General features: G+C 42.4%; 1 protein-coding gene across 2 annotated transcripts in view; it reads left to right on the top strand.

Annotated features, from left to right (window-relative positions):
- GUCY2C (guanylate cyclase 2C) overlaps window positions 1-14,186 on the top strand; it is a 69,166-nt gene extending 54,980 nt beyond the window's left edge. The window contains exons 23-28 of one of the 2 annotated variants that reach the window (XM_065886678.1): window positions 427-619; window positions 4,481-4,655; window positions 8,302-8,400; window positions 10,656-10,750; window positions 12,337-12,413; window positions 13,525-14,186. In XM_065886678.1, the coding sequence (XP_065742750.1) occupies window positions 427-619; window positions 4,481-4,655; window positions 8,302-8,400; window positions 10,656-10,750; window positions 12,337-12,413; window positions 13,525-13,699 (814 nt within the window). In that variant the 3' untranslated portion in view covers window positions 13,700-14,186. The remainder of the gene's footprint in view (window positions 1-426; window positions 620-4,480; window positions 4,656-8,301; window positions 8,401-10,655; window positions 10,751-12,336; window positions 12,414-13,524) is intronic. The other variant, XM_065886679.1, reaches the window with a different exon arrangement.
- Window positions 14,187-20,572: the final 6,386 nt, after the last annotated feature.

The raw sequence follows: 20,572 nt of genomic DNA on the forward strand, positions 1-20,572 counted from the left end.
TGAGAAAGTCAGATCTGATAGCTATCGTGAGTCAAGCTGTTACATCAATGACACACTCTCCTTCTCGGCTTCTGGATGTAGAGCTCTATCTAGAAGAAGCTATCAATAGAGAGGTAAAAAGTGAGCAAGTATTAGGATTGTGTAGGTATTACAGTTATGTGTACATGTATATTAGTGTTATAATCAAGTATTAAATTACTACTGAACCTCCTGTTCATCTGAGGTCAAATACATGTGTTACGTGTGTGTGTAGTATATTCATACATTTGGTTTATGCAAACTATCTTTGCTTCCTAGCCACACAATTCACTGGAGATCCCCAATTTTAGAATTCCTGGTGGACAATTAGTACAGCCTCAAAGATTTCTGTAGGGGAAGAAGAAATGTGCTGAAGTTGAAGGCCTTGTTTTTCGCTTCCTCATCTAGGCTGGTGGTCAAGTCTCTGAAGGAGAAAGGCATAGTGGAGCCTGAACTATACGAGGAAGTTACAATCTACTTCAGTGACATTGTGGGGTTCACCACCATCTGCAAGTATAGCACCCCCATGGAAGTGGTGGACATGCTCAACGACATCTATAAGAATTTTGACCACATTCTTGATCACCACGACGTGTACAAGGTAACCACTTCACCTAACAGGCTGAATGATAGTTCAGCCCCAGGCCAGCAGATCCAGAACTGGTTGTTTCTGTTATTACAGTCCTCCGTCGCTACCCACTAGCCCCTCTGCCCCAGGATTGGTTCCAGGACCCCCATGGATCCCCAAATCCCCAGGTGCTCAAGTCCCTTGTATAAAATGGCATATTTGCATATGACCTATGTACATCCCCATGTACTTTAAATCATCTGTAGATTACTTATAATACCTAATACAATGTAGATGCTATATAAATAGTTGCTGGAGTGTGGCAAATTCAAGTTTTACTTTTTGGAACTTTCTGGAATTTTGTTTAAATATTTTTGATTCATGGTTCGTTGAATCCACAGTGCGGAACCTGTGGATACAGAGGCCAGCTCTACTCAGGTCTTGTCCTTTGTAATTTAAGATTTAATGAATTAGTGGTTGAATCTGAGCTAAAAGTGAAGGGAAGTGGAAGAATAAGAAGGGTTGTAAGTCGAAATGACCTTGTGACTTTAAGGACCAATATGAAAGACACAAAATACAGTCCAGCAGGAATGAATTTGGGGTGTTAAATTTAGGGAAAATGGTTTACTCTCCAGTCATCTTCACAAAATGGGCAGTGTTTAGGCTGATTATGAATGAAGGAGAGAAGGTACCAGAGTTATTCTCAGGAGAATTGGAATCTTTTGTCATTGTTGCTGAAGTAGCAAGCATCGTTCGAAGAAGAGTAAAGAACAGAGCTGGATCTGTTGCCTGACCAGGATGCCGGCCAGTTCCGGGCTGATAATGTCTGAATCGGAAGAGTAAAGGAGAATTGCATTCCCACATTTTCATGTTGGAAAAGCAGCAGAGCATGTGGAACAAGTAACTTCAGAATTAGAGCTCTTTATTCAAATCCCAGGTTGCCCCACCTCATTGCATGACCTCATAAAATATAGTATTTAATTTCAGCAAGTCTCAATCTACCTATCTGTAAAATGGCACAATAATACCTAACTCAATGGATTATTTTGAAGATTACTGAGATAAACAATATGACTAAAACTCTGTATGCTTAAGTTTAGGGGTCATTCATGTAACAGTCTGTTATGATGGTTTTACCCACAGGGAGGACTTCCTTTTAGGATTTATCTTAGCCCAGTCCTCACCCTATGTAGATCAGAAAGCCATGCTAACAAGAGTTCCTGTTGAATAGAAAATGATTATGCATTTTTTTTTTCTTTTGCGGTATGCAGGCCTCTCACTGTTGTGGCCTCTCCCGTTGCGGAGCACAGGCTCCGGACGCGCAGGCTCAGCGGCCATGGCTCACGGGCCCAGCCACTCCGTGGCATGTGCGATCTTCCCAGACCGGGGCACGAACCCGTGTCCCCTGCATCGGCAGGCGGACTCTCAACCACTGCACCACCAGGGAAGCCCGATTATGCATTTTAGAGATACTCAGCAAAATGAAGTTAACTAACCAACACACGTGAACTATGTATATGATTATGAAAATAATATTAAAAGGGAGAACATTTATCAAAGAATAAATAAGTCTACTACCTATTGCAAGAAAAGTGATTGGAATCATAGTACAAGAAAGTGTATTATGTCTTAGAGGAACCTATAATTATTATTATTTATTTTTTTAACATCTTTATTGGAGTATAATTGCTTTACAATGGTGTGTTAGTTTCTGCTGTATAACAAAGTGAATCAGCTATACATATACATATATCCCCATATCCCCTCCCTCTTGCGTCTCGCTCCCACCCTCCCTATCCCACCCCTCTAGGTGGTCACAAAGCACCAAGCTGATCTTCCTGTGCTATGCGGCTGCTTCCCGCTAGCTATCTGTTTTACACTTGGTAGTGTGTATATGTCCATGCCACTGTCTCACTTCATCCCAGCTTACCCTTACCCCTCCCGGTGCCCTCCAGTCCATTCTCTACATCTGTGTCTTTATTCCTGTCTTACCCCTAGGTTCATCAGAACCTTTTTTTTTAGATTCCATATATATGTGTTAGCATACAGTATTTGTTTTTCGCTTTCTGACTTACTTCACTTTGTGTGACAGACTCTAGGTCCATCCACCTCACTACAAATAACTCAATTTCGTTTCTTTTTATGGCTGAGTAATATTCCATTGTATATATGTGCCACATCTTTATCCATTCATCTGTCGATGGGCACTTAGGTTGCTTCCATGTCCTGGCTATTGTAAATAGAGCTGCAATGAACATTGTGGTACATGACTCATTCTGAATTTATGGTTTTCTCATGGTATATGCCCAGTAGTGGGATTGCTGGGTCGTATGGTAGTTCTATTTTTAGTTTTTTAAGGAACCTCCATACTGTTCTCTGTAGTGGCTGTATCAATTTACATTCCCACCAGCAGTGCAGGAGGGTTCCCTTTTCTCCACACCCTCTCCAACATTTATTGTTTGTAGATTTTTTGATGATGGCCATTCTGACTGGTGTGAGATGATATCTCATTGTAGTTTTGACTTGCATTTCTCTAATGATTAGTGATGTTGAGCATCCTTTCATGTGTTTGTTGGCAATCTGTTTATCTTCTTTGGAGAAATGTCTGTTTAGGTCTCCTGCCCATTTTTGGATTGGGTTGTTTGTTTTTTTGATATCTGCATGAGCTGCTTGTATATTTTGGAGATTAATCCTCTGTCAGTTGCTTCGTTTGCAAAGATTTTCTCCCATTCTGAGGGTTCTCTTTTCGTCTTGTTTATGGTTTCCTTTGCTGTGCAAAAGCTTTTAGGTTTCATTAGGTCCCGTTTGTTTATTTTTGTTTTTATTTCCATTTCTCTAGGAGGTGGGTCAGAAAGGATCTTGCTGTGATTTATGTCATAGAATGTTCTGCCTGTGTTTTCCCTAAGAGTTTTATAGTGTCTGACTTTACATTTAGGTCTTTAATCCATTTTGAGTTTTATAATTATTTTTTGTCAAATAGTTTATAAAAAATGATAAGAGCCAAGGATGACTTTTCTGGTATTTGGAGGTGTTCCTAAAATTATATAAAGCCATTCAGATTATTTCAACATTGATAGAATTGTCATTACATCTGGATGATTCATATTATTATAAAGTACTTTCATATGGTTAAAATCCTTTATAGTGGGAACTTCCCTGGTGGTGCAGTGGTTAAGAATCTGCCTGCCAATGCAGCCGACATGTGTTCGAGCCCTGGTCCGGGAAGATCCCACATGCCGCGGAGCAGCTAAGCCCGTGAGCCACAACTACTGCAGCCCGTGCTCCGCAACAAGAGAAGCCACCACAATGAGAGGCCTGTGCACCGCAACGAAGAGTAGCCCCTGCTCGCCACAACTAGGGAAAGCCCGTGCGCAGCAACGAAGACCCAACACAGCCAAAAATTAATTTTAAAATTAATTTTAAAAATATTTTTAAAAATCCTTTATAGTTGTTTTATCAGCTATTTCACTAGGCTATAAAAACCCTGAAGATGGGCTTCCCTGGTGGCGCAGTGGTTGAGAGTCCGCCTGCCGATGCAGGGGACACGGGTTCGTGACCCGGTCCGGGAAGATTCCACATGCCGTGGAGCGGCTGGGCCGGTGAGCCATGGCTGCTGAGCCTGCGCGTCCGGAGCCTGTGCTCCGCAACGGGAGAGGCCACAACAGTGAGAGGCCAGCGTACCGCAAAAAACCAAAACAAAAAAAAAAAAAAAAAAAAAACCCTGAAGAAATTAGCATAGAACTGGTCTTGAACTAGTCCCAGAAAAAGCGTACAGGGCCATGCTCATACTGAGTTCTCGAAAATTTTTGTACTTTTTATGTGACTAACTGCTTCTGTTTGATTTCTTGTGCCATTAGAAGGGGCAGATTCACTAATGAGAAACTACTTCCACAGGTGGAAACCATTGGTGATGCCTACATGGTGGCTAGTGGTTTGCCTAAGAGAAATGGCAACCGGCATGCAATTGACATCGCCAAGATGGCTTTGGACATCCTCAGCTTCATGGGGACCTTTGAGCTAGAGCATCTTCCCGGCCTCCCAATATGGATTCGCATTGGAATTCACTCTGGTATGTAGTTGAGCATTGTAGCAATCGAGAACCGTATGTACCTCTCTCTGTGCACTGACTAAATCAGAAAGGTTAAAGGATCTTCAGACGTGATCAGTTTTCACATGACGTTTACTCTTGAATCCTGCCAAATACGAAGTCCCGTTACACATCCTGACATAATTAGACCTATAATTAGTCTCTAGAGAGTTCTAGGAAACGACAGCCATGACAGCACTCATGGAACGATAAACACCAACCACAAACTGAAATACCAAGCTCCAGACTTCCTATTCAAGCCACCCTATTTACTATGTCATTTATCTCTTCCCCATTCCCTCCCTCTCCCCCACCCCCAACTTCTGTGTATTTTTTTTGCACTAAAATATTACAGTATCTTAAATGGATTATGTTATCTACAGGGGGAAAACATATCTGTTCAGATCCCTACAATAAAAGGGCGTTTATGTTCCCCCAACCCCTCAGTGGTACAGAAAGTACATGGATCACTTTAAAGACCATGAAACTTATCCAACCTTGAATGTAGAGATTTGAGAAGATGAGTTACGAATACAGCAAGTCCCCTACATACGAACCTTCAAGTTGTGAACTTTTAAAGATGCAAACATGCGTTTGCGTGTCCAGTCATGTAAGTTAGTTCACATGTCTGGTGTATGTTGTCACATGCGTGCATCCTCTACAAGTGGTTGTGCTGTTGTGTACTTTACTGTATAGTACTGTGTAGAGTACAGTAGTACAGTATCTTTATTTCGAGCCCAGGATGTCCAGAAGTGAGCGTAAAAGCAGCGATGACGTCGCTGGTACTACTGTGCTTTTCAAGGTACTGTACTGTAAGATTAAAAATGTTTTCTTTATTTTTTGTGTTTGTTTTTTATGTATTATTTGTGTGAAAAGTATTATAACCCTATTACAGTATAGTACTGTGTAGCCAATTGTGTTAGTTGGTTACCTAGGCTAACTTCGTTGGACTTACAAACAAATTAGACTGAACACGCTCTCGGAACAGAGCTCATTCCTATGTAGGGACTTACGGTATTACAGAAAAATATAGTGGTAGAGGAACTCAGAAGTCATCTAGATTAATCTTTTACAGGGCATAAATTATACTTTCCAAGATAAGTAATAATATAACCACGTTTAGAACAAATAATCCCAGGACTCCCTGAAAACCCAGTATTTCCAAAGTCAGCTCACTCCTTTATCAAGTAGTTGTAATTGTTAGGCAGTCTTTCCTTGTGTTAAAGTCAATCACATCTCCCTATAATTTCTTGTCATTGCCCCTTTATCTGCCCTCCAAGCCTCACAGAAGACACAGGGTAGAGAAAACCCAAGAGGTCACTCCAGGCTTTGTGGTGAGGGCCAGACAACTGCATTTGCAAAAGTCATCCTGTATCCACCGTGCCTAGCACAGAGTCAGACAGTAAATATTTGGTTGAGTAATGAATCACTGAGAGTCTCAGAGTGACAGTAACTAGAAGTTAAGAACTGTTGCCACATCTTTGACAGCCAGGGACATAGCTGTGGCCTTCCCCAGTCATGTCACAACCAAATTGTCATAGATGTTTACATGTACACATAAGGGAACTGTTCGGCATCTCCCTGACCCATCACAAATTGTCGGGCCTGGAGGAAGGGACAGCAGCAGAACTTATGGAACCAGGGAGAGAGAATGGAGCTCTGGGTCCTGGTCCCCTCTCTTTTCCTCTGTGACCTACTCAATGCCTGAGTGACTGCCAGGGCCCAGGCACTGTCACATTGGGCTGGAATGAGAGTAAATAGTAGACACATATACCGGAACGTGTTTATCCCTAAGAAATTAAAAGGTTGCAGTTAAATATTGATAGTTGAAGACAAAACATAACATCTGCAGGCATTTTCCACCTCCAGGCCCTTCCCAGTTTTATCATTCCATTTTTGAAGTGACTAGTCAAGACACAGCCTTGGGAAGCTCTGAGATCTTTTTTTTTTTTAATTTATTTTATTGAAGTATAGTTGATTTACAATTTATTAGTTTCTGGTGTATAGCAAAGTGATTCATTTATACATACATATACTAGTTTGCATCTGCTAATCCCAAACTCCCAGTCTGTCCCTCCCCTCATCCCCCCTTCCCCTTGGCAACCACAGGTTGTTCTCTATGTCTGTGAGTCTGTATCTGTTTCGTAGATAAGTTCATTTGTGTCATATTTTAGATTCTGGGAAGCTCAGAGAGCTTCTAATCAAGTAGCTGCTGCTGTTTTTGCTTGTTTTTTATTTCTCTGTGGTTTGTTTTGTTTTTTGCATTGAACCTAACAGGGGAGGGTTCAGTATTTTTATTTTTTCAGTGTTCATAAACAATGAACAACTCAATGTTCAATTTTTTCAGTGTTCATAAACACAGAGTATTTGTAGGATGAATCTATCAAGAAACTCGTAGAGGTCAAAACCCAATCAGCCAACCATAAAATCAATAGTTACCTCTATCCAAAGCCCGATTTTGCAGTTTCTGAGTTAATCTTTAACTTCGAAAATTTTAACTCCTTGCATTCCGTCATTCCACACAAATGCTTGCGTGAGCAAACCCTTCTTTCCTACCTGATATGCCACTGTGCATCGCCTTGCCTTGGCTTTTGTTCTTCTTTTTGGAGTATCCTTGTGCGACAGGCTCCCCGTTCTGTATTCACACGGTGCATGAAATGCTCAGGGAAGAAGATGCCAAGTCCTTGTCTTCTGGGTCTTCCATCATCAGGCCACCAATGCCAAAAAGCCTACTCTGACTTAAATAAAAATAAAATAAAACAAACTTGGGCCACTGAGCCTTAGAGTGTTCTGTGCTCTCCAGCAGTTCAGAGCTCCGGGCTGCATGGCTGGAAGGGAAGCAAGCAGTGGGATCGTCTTCATCCTCCCTGAGAGCCTTCTATTTAATATATGAAAGAGGGGGACTTCCCTCGTGGTCCAGTGGTAAAGAATCCACCTTAACAATGCAGGGGATGCGGGTTCGATCCCTGGTCAGGGAACTAAGATCCCACATGCTGCAGGGCAGCTAAGCCTGCTGAGCTCACGCACCTCAACTAGAGAGCCCGCGTGCTGCAAACTACAGAGCCCAGGCGCTCTGGAGCCCACGCGCCACAACTAGGGAGAGAAAACCCAAATGCCATAACTAGAGAGAAGCCCGCGCACTGCGACAAAAGATCCTGTGTACCACAACTAAGACCCAGTGTGGCCGAAAATAAATAAAATAAATAAATAATAAATAAATCTTTATATATATGTGTGTATATATATATACATATATATACATACATATATACACATATATATACATATATATATATATATATATACACACACATATATATATAAAATCTCAAGGAGCACTTTACACCTCTGCAGCCTGGATCTCCGGATGCCTTGTTTCTTGCCAATGCACTTCTCTATGCTACAGCAGAATACTTTCTGAAAGCGTGATTTGAATAACGGTGCTCCCCCAGTGAATACATTGACTTAAAGCAGAAGTCACAGGTCGCATTTCCCACCTTGAACCGCTTCTCCATGAAATGAGGTATCACGCATCGTGACCCTGAGAAGAGGCCTGCCCCCTCCCCCCCCCCCCCACTCCACTGTGTGACTTCTGTTGCCTCCACCTCTTGCTTTCTGTCCCTCTCAGGTCCCTGTGCTGCTGGAGTTGTGGGCATCAAGATGCCCCGTTATTGCCTGTTCGGAGATACAGTCAACACAGCCTCGCGGATGGAATCCACTGGCCTCCGTAAGAAGGGAGACTGCTTTTTTTAGAGGACAGAGATTCTGTCTTCCAGAAGAGGGGAATTGTAGGATAAAATGCAGAATAAGTTCCAGTGAGATGAAGAATGACTCTTCACACTGACTGGCCGTGAGCCTGGGTCAATCCAGTCCTTGCTACAAATTGCCGTTTACTGATAACTTTTTTTTTTTTTTTTTTTTTTTTTTTTTTTTTTTGCGGTACGCGGCCCTCTCACTGCTGTGGCCTCTCCTGTTGCGGAGCACAGGCTCCATGGCTCAGGGTCCAGCCGCTCCGCGGCATGTGGGACCTTCCCACACCGGGGCACGAACCCGCGTCCCCTGCATGGGCAGGCGGACTCTCAACCACTGTGCCACCAGGGAAGCCTTACTGATAACTGTTTTATTCTTCCTTTTTGACTCAGTTTTAGACGGTTACCATTAATTTGGGTTCATTTGCAATGCATTCAGGCATGCTCTACCTGGAATAGCCATGAAATTTAGCATAGATCCATGTAAGTTAAACAGAAATTCCATTTAACAGAAATCTATTCAGGCCAAGGGTATGAACAGAAGAGCCTGAAGGGAAGGGCTAATGATGCCATAGCTTCTGCTTGTCTCTATATTGCCTGCAGACAGGAAGGAGTTCCTAGGACATTTAAAGTACAATGATAGTTACACATATAGCCCGTAAAGCTGTGGCGTTGGACTTGGTTCCTGGAAGAAGCCTGATATCTGTGGCAGCAGCCGCCATTTACATGGCCTCACAGGCATCAGCTGAGAAAAGGACCCAAAACGAAATTGGAGATATTGCTGGTGTTGCTGATGTTACAATCAGACAGTCCTACAGACTAATCTGTCCTCGGGCCCCAGATCTGTTTCCTACAGACTTCAAATTTGACAGCCCTGTGAACAAACTACCACAACTATAAATTTAGACAGCTAATGTCAAGCTCCTATGAACACTGGACTTTGCCTGATGTACGTAGCCTATACAAAGTGCTGGATTGAGCCTTTAATAAGGAAAAACGAAAGACATGGTATGCATTCCAGGGCTAAATTTTTTTTTAGGTTTACTTTTTTTTTTTTAATTTATTTATTTTTGGCTACGTCAGGTCTTCGTTCCTGCACGCAGGATTTCTCTTAAACTGAATAGAAATTCAGTGGGTTAGATACAGAGTATATACCCTGGTTCACTTTCCTATTCCTCTTTTATCTGGTTTTCCTTGGAATTGGTTTTAATAAAGAAAATGATAAGTATCTGTTATATGCAAAAGCTTATATTGCGTTTTTCTGGCAAGGTAGAGGCAGTGTGTGTTACATCTAGTAAATGTTCAATAAATACCTATGACTATGATAATATGAGAAATATATACAAGAGAGAAAGAAAGCATTGGTAATGTGTGTGCGGGCTTACAAAACACTGGTGGTAGTATGGTATTTTGGCAGTCTACTGACAACCTGATACTGGTTTGAACTAGAAAATCACGGTGTAAAGGAAATAATAAGGTTGGGGCCAAACAGATGGGTTAAAATCATAACTATACAAGTCACTGTCTGTGTAAGCTTGGGAGGAAGTTACCTCATCTTTCTAGGCATCAGAAAGTTGAAGATACAAATTGAGGATGGGATTCCAACCTTGCTGGAAGTGTTTCTGGAAGGAGTTGAAGTGATGTGTTTTAAGCATTGAGCAGCCCTCTGGTACATGGTAGGCAGGCAATACGGGGTTTTCATTATTCTTACTGTTGTTACTGTCTGTGGCACCCAGAGTGGGAAGGTGTTATATAGTAATCAATCAGTGAATGAGATTGCCCTCACCACTTGTTTGTTAGAAGGATAACCGTTACCCCGGAAGAGTAAAATACGAGAAAATCAAGACTCTATAACTCTCTCCAGAATCTTCACCTTGCCGCCAACACTTTAGCTACTTATTAGAATGTGTATGTGGAGACACCAGAGCAAATTCCACCTTTTAAGCTCAGCACCACAGGCTAGATCCAAAGCCAGGCCCAGGGGCTCCCACTCTGAGCTGGGATGAGAATTTACGGGGCACAACCTAAGGAGCCCCCTCATCAGGACCCTCTCTCTTCCCATGTGCGATAATAGTTCTTATCTCACTGATGATATTTTTAAGTATTTTTACTACAGTATCTAAGCTGCCAAGAGCACCTGTAATAAATATTCTGGCTCAAGGGGAAACAAATGGCACCATATAATAGCTTTCAAAACGGGTGAGATTTTCATTGATCTATTTTGCATTTCCAGCCTTGAGAATTCATGTGAGTGGCTCCACAATATCCATCCTGAAGAGAACGGAGTGCCAGTTCCTGTATGAAGTGAGAGGAGAAACGTACTTAAAGGTAAGGAGTCCACAGAGACAGCACCCAGAAAAAAGCTCTCACCAGCACCTGGGGGATGCCTCCTTTGAGACTGGACATCCAATGTTCAGTATATTGATGAGCGTGAGAATGAAGGGTGCTTTCCTGCTCTCCCCGCAATGATCACCCACCCTCCCCTGTAGGAGAAGCTACCACCGAAGACTATAAACTCAGAACATCCCTTTACTCCAAAGACCCCTCCTGATGTTTTGAACTATGGCCACTACATTATAAAATGCTTTCACCATTTCTTTCACCTGTATGCAGGTTTGTCCCCAGTTCCCCCTCCACTCCCAAGAGCTAAGTCTATTGCAGGACTACTTTAGTCAAAGCCCCCCTCTCCCCACTTATGTCCTCGCTTTTACTGCAAGGTGCTGCTACTCTCTAAGCCCACCTTTCTTGCTCCACTTTTCTGCGGTTCTGGACCAGTGAACCTCAAGGTGTGGCTCCACATTCTGACTCAGCATCGCCCGGGCACTTGTTACAATGCAGATGCCTGGACTCCCCTCACAGGCCTGCTGAGTCAGACTCTCCTCGGGTGTAGATCAGAAATCTATACTTGAAACACGTACTCTATGTGACTGTGATGCGCAGGGAGATGTAAGAATCCCCGTTTCAGATGCGCCATGCTGCCCTGCACATCTAGAACAGCAGCCCTCGAGAGCCACCGCGCGTCTCCGGGTGGCCCACCGGCTGCTAGTTGAAGGCAACCGCACTCACAGTTGGTCTGAAGCCAGTGATCGGCCAAGACCACCTGCCTCTACTAGTCATAGGGCCGCTGGCCTCTACTCTGTGACAACTGCGAGAGCCTCCTTTTAGGTAGTTGTGTCCAAACATCACACTTGCTTTTTTAATTCTCCGTAAATACATTTTCTGCAGGGTGTTCCCCCCGAAACAGAAGTGGTCTAAGGATTATTACAGTCCAAACAGAGCCCCAAACCACAATTGTTTGGAATGAGTGATTTTTAAAAATATAAACATCCAGTCTCCTTTTCAAATACAAGCTCTAGCAAAACCAGAATTGCCTGTTTCCCTTTATTTTATAGCCTCCAGATGGGCCCAGCCAGTGGTACTTAGTGAATGTTTATTACGATGCACATGTGTTTATAATTTACACACTTAATGTGGGGAAACTGTGGCACAAGTTTCGTGGCAAGGTTTTGGGACAGAAAGGGCCGGAATAAAACGTAGACAACAGAAACCAGTTGGATTCGTTGGCGTAGCAGGATTGCAGATGGATGTCCTTCCTTCTTCATTTAGAGCTCTTGTGCTGTTGCTGTGGTGATATTTTGAAATATCTTTTGGGAAAAAAGAAAATTCTACTTTGAAAAAACACGTCTGGTGGATGAGAGACTTATTTTTTAACAGGCACTTAGAAATAAAGATCGGTCTACAGATAACGCAAATCATATCAGGAACAGGTGCTGTCCTAAAATAGAGGCACTGATGAGAAACTCAGAGGTGAAATGTCTTTTGGAAACAGATACTTGTCGGAACGGTGGGTCAGAACGACGGGCTAGAGTCGACTGTCTTGGTCTCCATGGTACACACCTTTCTTTTCTCTCTAGGGAAGAGGAACTGAGACCACCTACTGGCTGACCGGGGGGAAGGACCAGGAGTACAACCTGCCAACCCCTCCAACCGCGTAAGCTGCCTGCGGCTGTGATGGGGAGGGGTGGGGGAGGGGAGGTCTTGGCTTTGTAAGTTGTGCTACGTGCAGCCGGTTTAACTGTGGTCAAGTGCTTTGCCAGTGGCAGTGATGCAATGAATACAAGGTGAGAGACTACACACCGGACAAAGCTTGGAAACCTCCCTTCTCTGACTGCTAGAGGGTTTCAGGTCTGCTCAGGAGACCAGAGGACAGTTTAGGGCTCCCTCCCTGCCCCTCTGGTCGTAACAAAAGTAGAGCAGTGGAGCACACTACTGCATTGCCTCCCGTGCCTGCAGTGCTCTGCCGTCACCCGATGAAACAGGAACACCCCCAGCTCCAGGACTGCGGGTCTGGGTCTTCACATGGAGCATGTGTTCCCCGTGAGATGAGGAAGACAGGTTTCAGGTCCAAGTAACTGGTTTCAGGTTCCCCTAAAGATGACTCAAATGGTCTTCCAGTTGCATCTTGGCCACTGCGATCAGTCACTGTGGCCATTGGAATGGCTTTTGCTGTGGTGGAGAAACCCTGTTTTGCAGACTCCTAGACGCAGGACCCAGACACACGGGGAAGACCGTAGAGATGCCAAGACAACCCAGATCGTCCCTGGGTTACGGGGGACCTGGCCCCTTATTAAGAGCACCCCAGGTCCCTTCTAAACTCTTGAAACCCTCCACCTGTTGTGATCCCTCCCCAGACAAGCCACACTCCTAGGAAGGTGTGGGACCAGTGTGTTTTCAGAGTTTCGTGGTGGCAGGGGCCTAGCACCCTCCTGGCTTCCTTTCCCCTCCCTGCAGAGGTATGTGTAAACCTAACCATGCCTCCGAATTCCGCAACATGTTGTTTCACTTTGAAATTGAAATATATCAATAATTTCCTGCTCGAAATATATTCTGCTTTTCCTACAACTACACAGAGCAGGGATGACAGATCTTTAAGCTCGTCAAGGGAAGGCAAGGATCATTTTGTGTTCTCTGGACTTCCTGTGTTCAGCCCAGAATAGGTGTTCAACAAGTATTCAGTGAATGGAACTGGCGGTTCTGGAGCTGAGGGATAGTCTGTATGAATTGCTGAGAAGATCCGTTTTCCCTCCGCACTCTCTCTCCAGGGAAAACCAACAGCGATTGCAAGCCGAGTTTGTAGACATGATCGCCAGCTCTTTACAGAAAAGACAGGCCTCAGGGATAAGGAACAGAAAACCAACCCGGGTAGCCAGCTACAAGAAGGGCACCCTGGAATACTTGCAGCTGAACACGACAGACAAGGAGAGCACCCATTTTTAAACCTCAGTGAAGTCTAAGGGCTCGGGCAAACTAAGCCCAGCTGCACTTGGGCAGGTGTCCTGAAGCTTCCATTTCCCTGACAGCTCAGTGGAACGGAAGAAGACTTAGATGCAACCTCTTCAGCCTCGGCTGCCCTGTCTGGAACACAGACTTGCTTCTGTGAATCAGATGTATGCCCTCAGTGCGATAATTACCTTTTATTCTGGGGCCCAATCTCAACAGTTACCCCAGGGAGCTTTGACCTGGGAAAGAAGAGGAATGAATGTACCATCTCGAAGTTGAGGAGATTTTGTTCTTATTTCGCCTATTTTTGTTTTGTTTTGTTTACTGGCTCTTTTTCCTTCTGTATTCGTGATAGGATTCTTTTTTTAATTGTTGCAATTATATTTTAAGTACTTTGTCTCCATTAAATTATATTTAACTCATAATTTTTGCAGAAAATATGCCGTATATGAGGTAGGAATAAAAGTTAAGTGTTTCCTGGGTCTGTGGACGTGTTTCCATCTTTTCCACCCATTTTTCCTGGAATGCACCATCCATCGCCTTGCACTCACTGAAAAACTGACTTAATTCCCCTGCACTGAAGGAGGGCAAAGCTAGCATCATTGCTCAGGGATACGAACCTTGACGTTTATCATTACCTGTGTGCATGTGGTAATTTTGTGTCTAGCCCTCTACCATAGGAGCTGGGCTAAATTCAAATCCTGTTTACCTGTAAAGACACATTACTTCAAACTCTTCAAACCCCCTTTCACATCCAGCAGCAATCTCTTGCCCCTTCTAATGGCACTCCAGCATGACTCGTCTGCTTGAAATCTCTGGGGAAAGGACAAAAGTCAGGCTGAGTAGACTAGTATCAGCAAGGGCAAGAACAAGCATGTAACACCCTGGCACTAAACCACGAAAACAACTGCTCTAACCACACCATGCCTCCCCAGGCCTCTGCCACAAAAGCCACCCCAGAGATTAAGAAACAGGTTATGTCTTCTCCATCACCTGGAAGAGCAGACAGTCAAAAAGTAATAGGGCTTCCCTGGTGGCGCAGTGGTTGAGAGTCCGCCTGCCGATGCAGGGGACACGGGTTCATGCCTCGGTTCGGGAAGATCCCACATGCCGCGGAGCGGCTGGGCCCGTGAGCCATGGCCACTGAGCCTGCGCGTCCGGAGCCTGTGCTCCGCAACGGGAGAGACCACAACAGTGAGAGGCCCGCGTACCGCAAAAAAAAAAAAAAAAAAAAAAAGTAATAAATTATCTCCTGATATATAGGTTGAACACGTAATATGCAGCAAGAGTCCTTCCTTGGAATCTGGAGGTTTATAATCTGTCTGTGCCTCTGTGTCCAGCACAAGGAGACTTTATACACAGGGATGAGGTCGTGGCATGGAAGTTCTTGGTCATTCATTCATTCAGGAAACGTATTTGACCTTCTCCTTTTATTCCAGGGACTGGGCTTAATGTAGGCGGTAGAGACATACAGTCTCTGCCAAACCTTGAATCTTATAGGAGAGAGAGAAATGGAAAGAGATAAGTGGGTGTGGGGACCAAGCAGCATCCTTGACAACAGGCAAACTTAGCAACTCTAAGGTCGACCAGAAAATTGTTTTTTAATACTCACAGGGCATTGATGAAGAACTTCTCAGTTGAAGGCTCCAGTGTTTGTATTCTATTATAGACTCCACGTGGTTGTGAAATATTTCTTGACCTTTAAACAGATGTGTGGCCTCGGCTTGACCACTTACCAGTGTGGATGTATAACACCAGTGATGACAGTGACTAAGAATAGTACCGGCCAAATTCCTTCTCTGCTCTTTTCTAGCTGTAAATTAATTAATGTCTCCAAGCCTCTGTTTCATTAATAAATCATTAATCATAATATCCACCTCAAGGAGTTGTTATAATGATTTTTTTTAATGAAATTTGTCAAGAACCTAGCACAGTGGTTCATATAGTAGATTTTCAACATATAACCTCTACCTTCAACTTTTCCCCCCTCTCTCTACTTGCTTAATTAGTCAGAACTAAAGCATTTCAAACACAGGACTTTCATGTGCAATAAGCATACTTAAGATGATTTTTTTTCAAGAATTGATTATAGAATTTTTCAAATGTACACAAAAGTAGAGAGAATAGCTTATGAATCCCCATCGAGTCATCATCAGTTTCAAGAATTACCAATATTTTCCCAATCTTGTTTCATCTATCTTCTACCAACTTTGTTTGTTTTACCAGATTGTTTTAAAAGAACTTCCAAATATCCTGTCTTTCACCTATAAATACCTCAATACATCTTTTAAAAAAATTTTTTATTGAAGTATAGTTATAGAAAATGTGTTTCAGGTATACAGCAAAGTGATTCAGTTATATATATATATATGTATATAAACATATATATATATATTCTTTTTCAGATCTTTTCCATTATGGGTTATTACAAGATATTAAATATAGTTCCCTGTGCTATAGGTCCTTGTTGTTTATCTATTTTATATATAGTAGTGTGTATCTGTTAATCCCAAACTCCTAACTTATCCCTCCCCCCCCATTACCAGTTGACAAACAGTTTATGTAAAGGACCAAGCAGTAAATAGTTCACACTTGGCAGGCAGCCCTCTCTCTGTTGCAACTACTCACTTCTGCTGTTGTAGCACGAAAGTCGCCAGAGACAGTATGCAAGGCCATGGGCAGGATGTGTTCCAATAAAAGTTTATTTTTATTTGCGGCTATTGTTTGCTTACCCTTGCTCTAGCAGATAAGGGTTTTTAAAAAATCATAACTAAAATACCATTATCATAGCAAATGAAATTAATGAAAAGTTCTTAATATCAACTAATAACAGGTTCATTTTATTAAAAATCTCCCTAGCTGTTTCAAAAAAATATTTTACATTAGTTTTTTCAAGTCAGGATCCATAAAGGTCCATATGTTTACACATGCCTGAAACATCACTCTAGCCTCTTTTAACCTATACCGTTTCACCCATACACACTTTTTTCCTATGACATTTATTTGTGGAAGAAATTGAGTCATTTTTCCTACATAGTTCCTCAATGAATTTAGCTGATTGAATATTCATGGTTATGTTTAATTTGTTCTTATATTTTCCATATTTCCTGGAATTTGGTAGTTAGTCCCAGAAGATAATTAGAGTCAGGTTTAATATTTGCCCAAGATAATTTATGTAGCCAGTCTCCCAAAGGAGAATTTAGATGTGGAGAATAATACACTGAGACTCCAGCTCCAGTGATCAGTAATGAGACTAGATTATAATTGCACACTTGGCATTAGTTTTAATCACCCACTCCCACCTCAAACCCCCAGAATGATGGAAAATTACTTCTACAAAGAATTGGGAAACAGGAAAGAATATCCTCGGTGAACTGGAAATTATGAGACAATTCTGAAAGACAGAAAACAGATGGGATCAGACTAAAAGAGAGAATAGTAGCCCAAAGCAATTGTAGAAGAGGACTGATGGAAAAGGTAGGAAGGGTTCTGGGGGAGCTCCAAGCTCAGAAGGAGCAGATGAAGGGGCAAGAGAGAATCTTAGCGTTAATCAACACTAGGGTGGAGGCTACCATTGCCAATGAGAGTACACAGACTTAGGGGGAACGGAGCCAGCTCAAACCCTGGCCTGGCTCTGCCTCTGACCAAGGCTGAGGCAGCCATTGCCAGCACGCACATTCCTGCCCACACTTGGGAGGAGGGGAACTAGCTCCAGGTAGGAGACCACCGAAACCAGCGGGAGCGAAACCAGCTGAGTAGTGTGGCAACAGCCTCACTGGCCCTGACCCAGCCTCTAACCAAGTCACACATACCAGGGAAAAAGTGAAGCCAGCACAAAAGTGCAGCCCCAAACCCTCAGGCCCTGGCTGTGATGCAAACCAAGGGAGAGACTACCACCACATCTGGGAGAAACCCAACTCCCTCAGGGCTCCTGCTTCAGCCCCTTGGGTCCCAACTCCACTCCCAACAGGGTGACAACAGCCACTGAGCATAGAAGAAGCTCCAGCTTGCACCTGCCTCTGGCTCTAGCTGCTCCAGCTCTACCTCCTACCAAGGTGGGGCTGCCAGCACACCTGTGGGAAGACATGCTCATTTCAGATCCAACTCTCCCACCAAAGCCACTGGGTACCAGAGATTGTACAGGACGCTCCATTCAAGGACACCCCTTCAAGACCACAATAAGTAACTGTTTCACTAATTTCATGGGGACAGAGAAAGTTAAACAAATTGAGAAGACAAAGGAATTTGTTTAAAATGAAGGAACAAGAAAGAAAAAAACCCAAATGAAGCAGAGATAAATAATTTACCAGATAAAGAGTTCAAAGCATTAGTAATAAGAATGCTAACTGAACTCGGGAAAAGAATAGATGAACACAGTGGAAATTTTGACAAGGAACTAGAAAGTATAAAAAAGAACCAATCATCACTGAAGAATACAATAACTAAAATGAAAAATATACTAGAAGGAATTAACGGCAGATTAGTTGATACAGAAGAACACATAAGTGACCTAGAAGACAGAATCATGGAAATCACCCAATCAGAATACAATAAGAAAAACAAATTTTAAAAATGAGGATACATAAGGATAGCTTAAGGGACTTCTGGGACAAATCAATCATACTAACATTAGCATTATAGCGGTCCCAGAAGGAGAAGAGAGAGAGCAAGGGGTAGAAGGTGTATTTAATGAAATTGTGGCTGAAAACTCTCTGAACCTGAGGAAAGAAATAGATTTCCAGGTACAGGAAGCACAGAGAGTCATCAAGCAAGATGAATCCAAAGAGACCCATATAAGACATCTCATAATTAAAATGACAAAAGCTAAAGAGAATTTTAAAGGCAGCAAGAGAAAAACAGAGTCACATATAAGTTAACCCCCATAAGGCTAACCGCTGATTTTTCTGCAGAAACTTTGCAGGCCAGAAGGGAGTGGCATGACATATTTAAAGTTTTAAAAGGGAAAACCTACAACTTAAGATACTATACCTTCAAGGTTATCATTCAGAATTGGAGAGATAAACAGCTTCTCAGAAAAGCAAAAACTAAAAGAGTTCATCAGTACTAACCCAACCTTAAAAGAAGTGCTAAAGGGGCTTCCCTGGTGGCGCAGTGGTTTAGAGTCTGCCTGCCGATGAAGGGGACACGGGTTTTTGCCCCGGTCCGGGAAGATCCCACATGCCGTGGAGCGGCTGGGCCCGTGAGCCATGGCCACTGAGCCTGTGCGTCCAGAACCTGTGCTCCGCAACGGGAGAGGCCACAACAGTGAAAGGCCCGCGTACCACAAAAAAAAAAAAAAAAAAAGAAATGTTAAAGGGTCTTCTTTAAGTGAAAAAAGAAAAGGCTACAACAAAATATAAGAAATCATAGGAAAGGAAAAATTCCACTGGTAAAGGCAAATATATAGTAGAGGGTGTGGATCAACCACTTAAATAAGCTAGTATGAAGGTTAAAAGACAAAAATTATAAAATCAACTATAACTACAATAAATAGTTAAGGGATAAACATGAAAATGTAAAATATGATATCAAAAACACAAAATGGGGGAAGAGAGTAAAAAATGTAGATCTATTAGAATGTGTATGAACGTAAATGACTACCATTTTAAAACTAGTAGATATAGTTATAGTTCAATGTATATGAAGTCCACGGGAACCACAAATCTAAAACCTATAATAGATACACAAAAACCAGAGAGAAAGGAACACAAAGATAACACCAAAGGAGTCACCACACCACAAAGGAAGAGACTAAAAGAAGGAAAGAACAGAGGAGAACTACAAAAACAATGAGAAAACAAGTAACAAAATGGCAATAAGTATATACCTATCCGACATTACTTTAAATGTTGACAGACTATATGCTCCAATCAAAGGACATAGTGTGGTTGATTGGATTAAAAAATTAGACCCGTCTATATGCTGCCTACAGGAGACTCACTTCAGAGCTAAAGATAAACACAGACTGAAATTGAGGGAATTAAAAAACATATTCCATACGAATAGAAATGAAAAGGAAGTTGGGGTACCAATACTCTTATCAAAGTAGACTTTAAAACAAAATAGATAGATAGATAGATAGATAGATAGATAGATAGAGATAGATGTACATGTGTTCTATATACTAACCCACTGGTAGGAACTAGAAGTCGTGACACCCAAATAGCAATGAACACAACTAGTGTCCAGATTGTTGCTTCTAAATACCATTGCCAGAAGGAATGAGGGCTCCTTGCAGAAGTGACTGATTTTAAGACTAGGGCAGGAGGGAGTTCCCTGGTGGCTTAGTGGCTAGGATTCCAGGCTTTCACTGCCATGGCCTGGATTCAATCCCTAGTTGGCAAACTGAGATGCCACAAGCCATGTGGCACAGCCAAGAAAAGAAAAATACCCTTAAAAAAAAAAGACTAGGGCAGGAAAAATGCAAAATAAACCTGGAGCATCTTGTGTTGACAGAAGGTAATGAAGTGCTCAAAAACAAACAAAAGAAGTTGGGGGCACGTCAAAATGACACAGAAGCCAACCTGAAAGAACTCCCAAATGGTTAAAGCTGGAAGAAATTTAGCAATAAAATAAATAATGAAACTTAAAGAATAAAGTAGATATCCATGATTCCATACCAAAATAAATGTGATTAAATATACAAATAAATGATGGAGATGAGATAACACTTCCTTATAGGATAATCCAATTAAGAAGTGTAGAAAAATGCAGGACAAAAGAAAATGGCTATGAGAACACCAGAGTAATAATTTTTACAGGCAAGATCCATCAATTAATGCTAAAATTAGTGGGTGACAGTTTAAGGACAAACAGGATGTTTGTATAGTTTCCAAGTATCTCCCCTTGAATGTTTATTATTACAAAGGA

Source organism: Phocoena phocoena, chromosome 11, assembly GCF_963924675.1.
Source record: "Phocoena phocoena chromosome 11, mPhoPho1.1, whole genome shotgun sequence".
Taxonomy (NCBI): domain Eukaryota; kingdom Metazoa; phylum Chordata; class Mammalia; order Artiodactyla; family Phocoenidae; genus Phocoena; species Phocoena phocoena.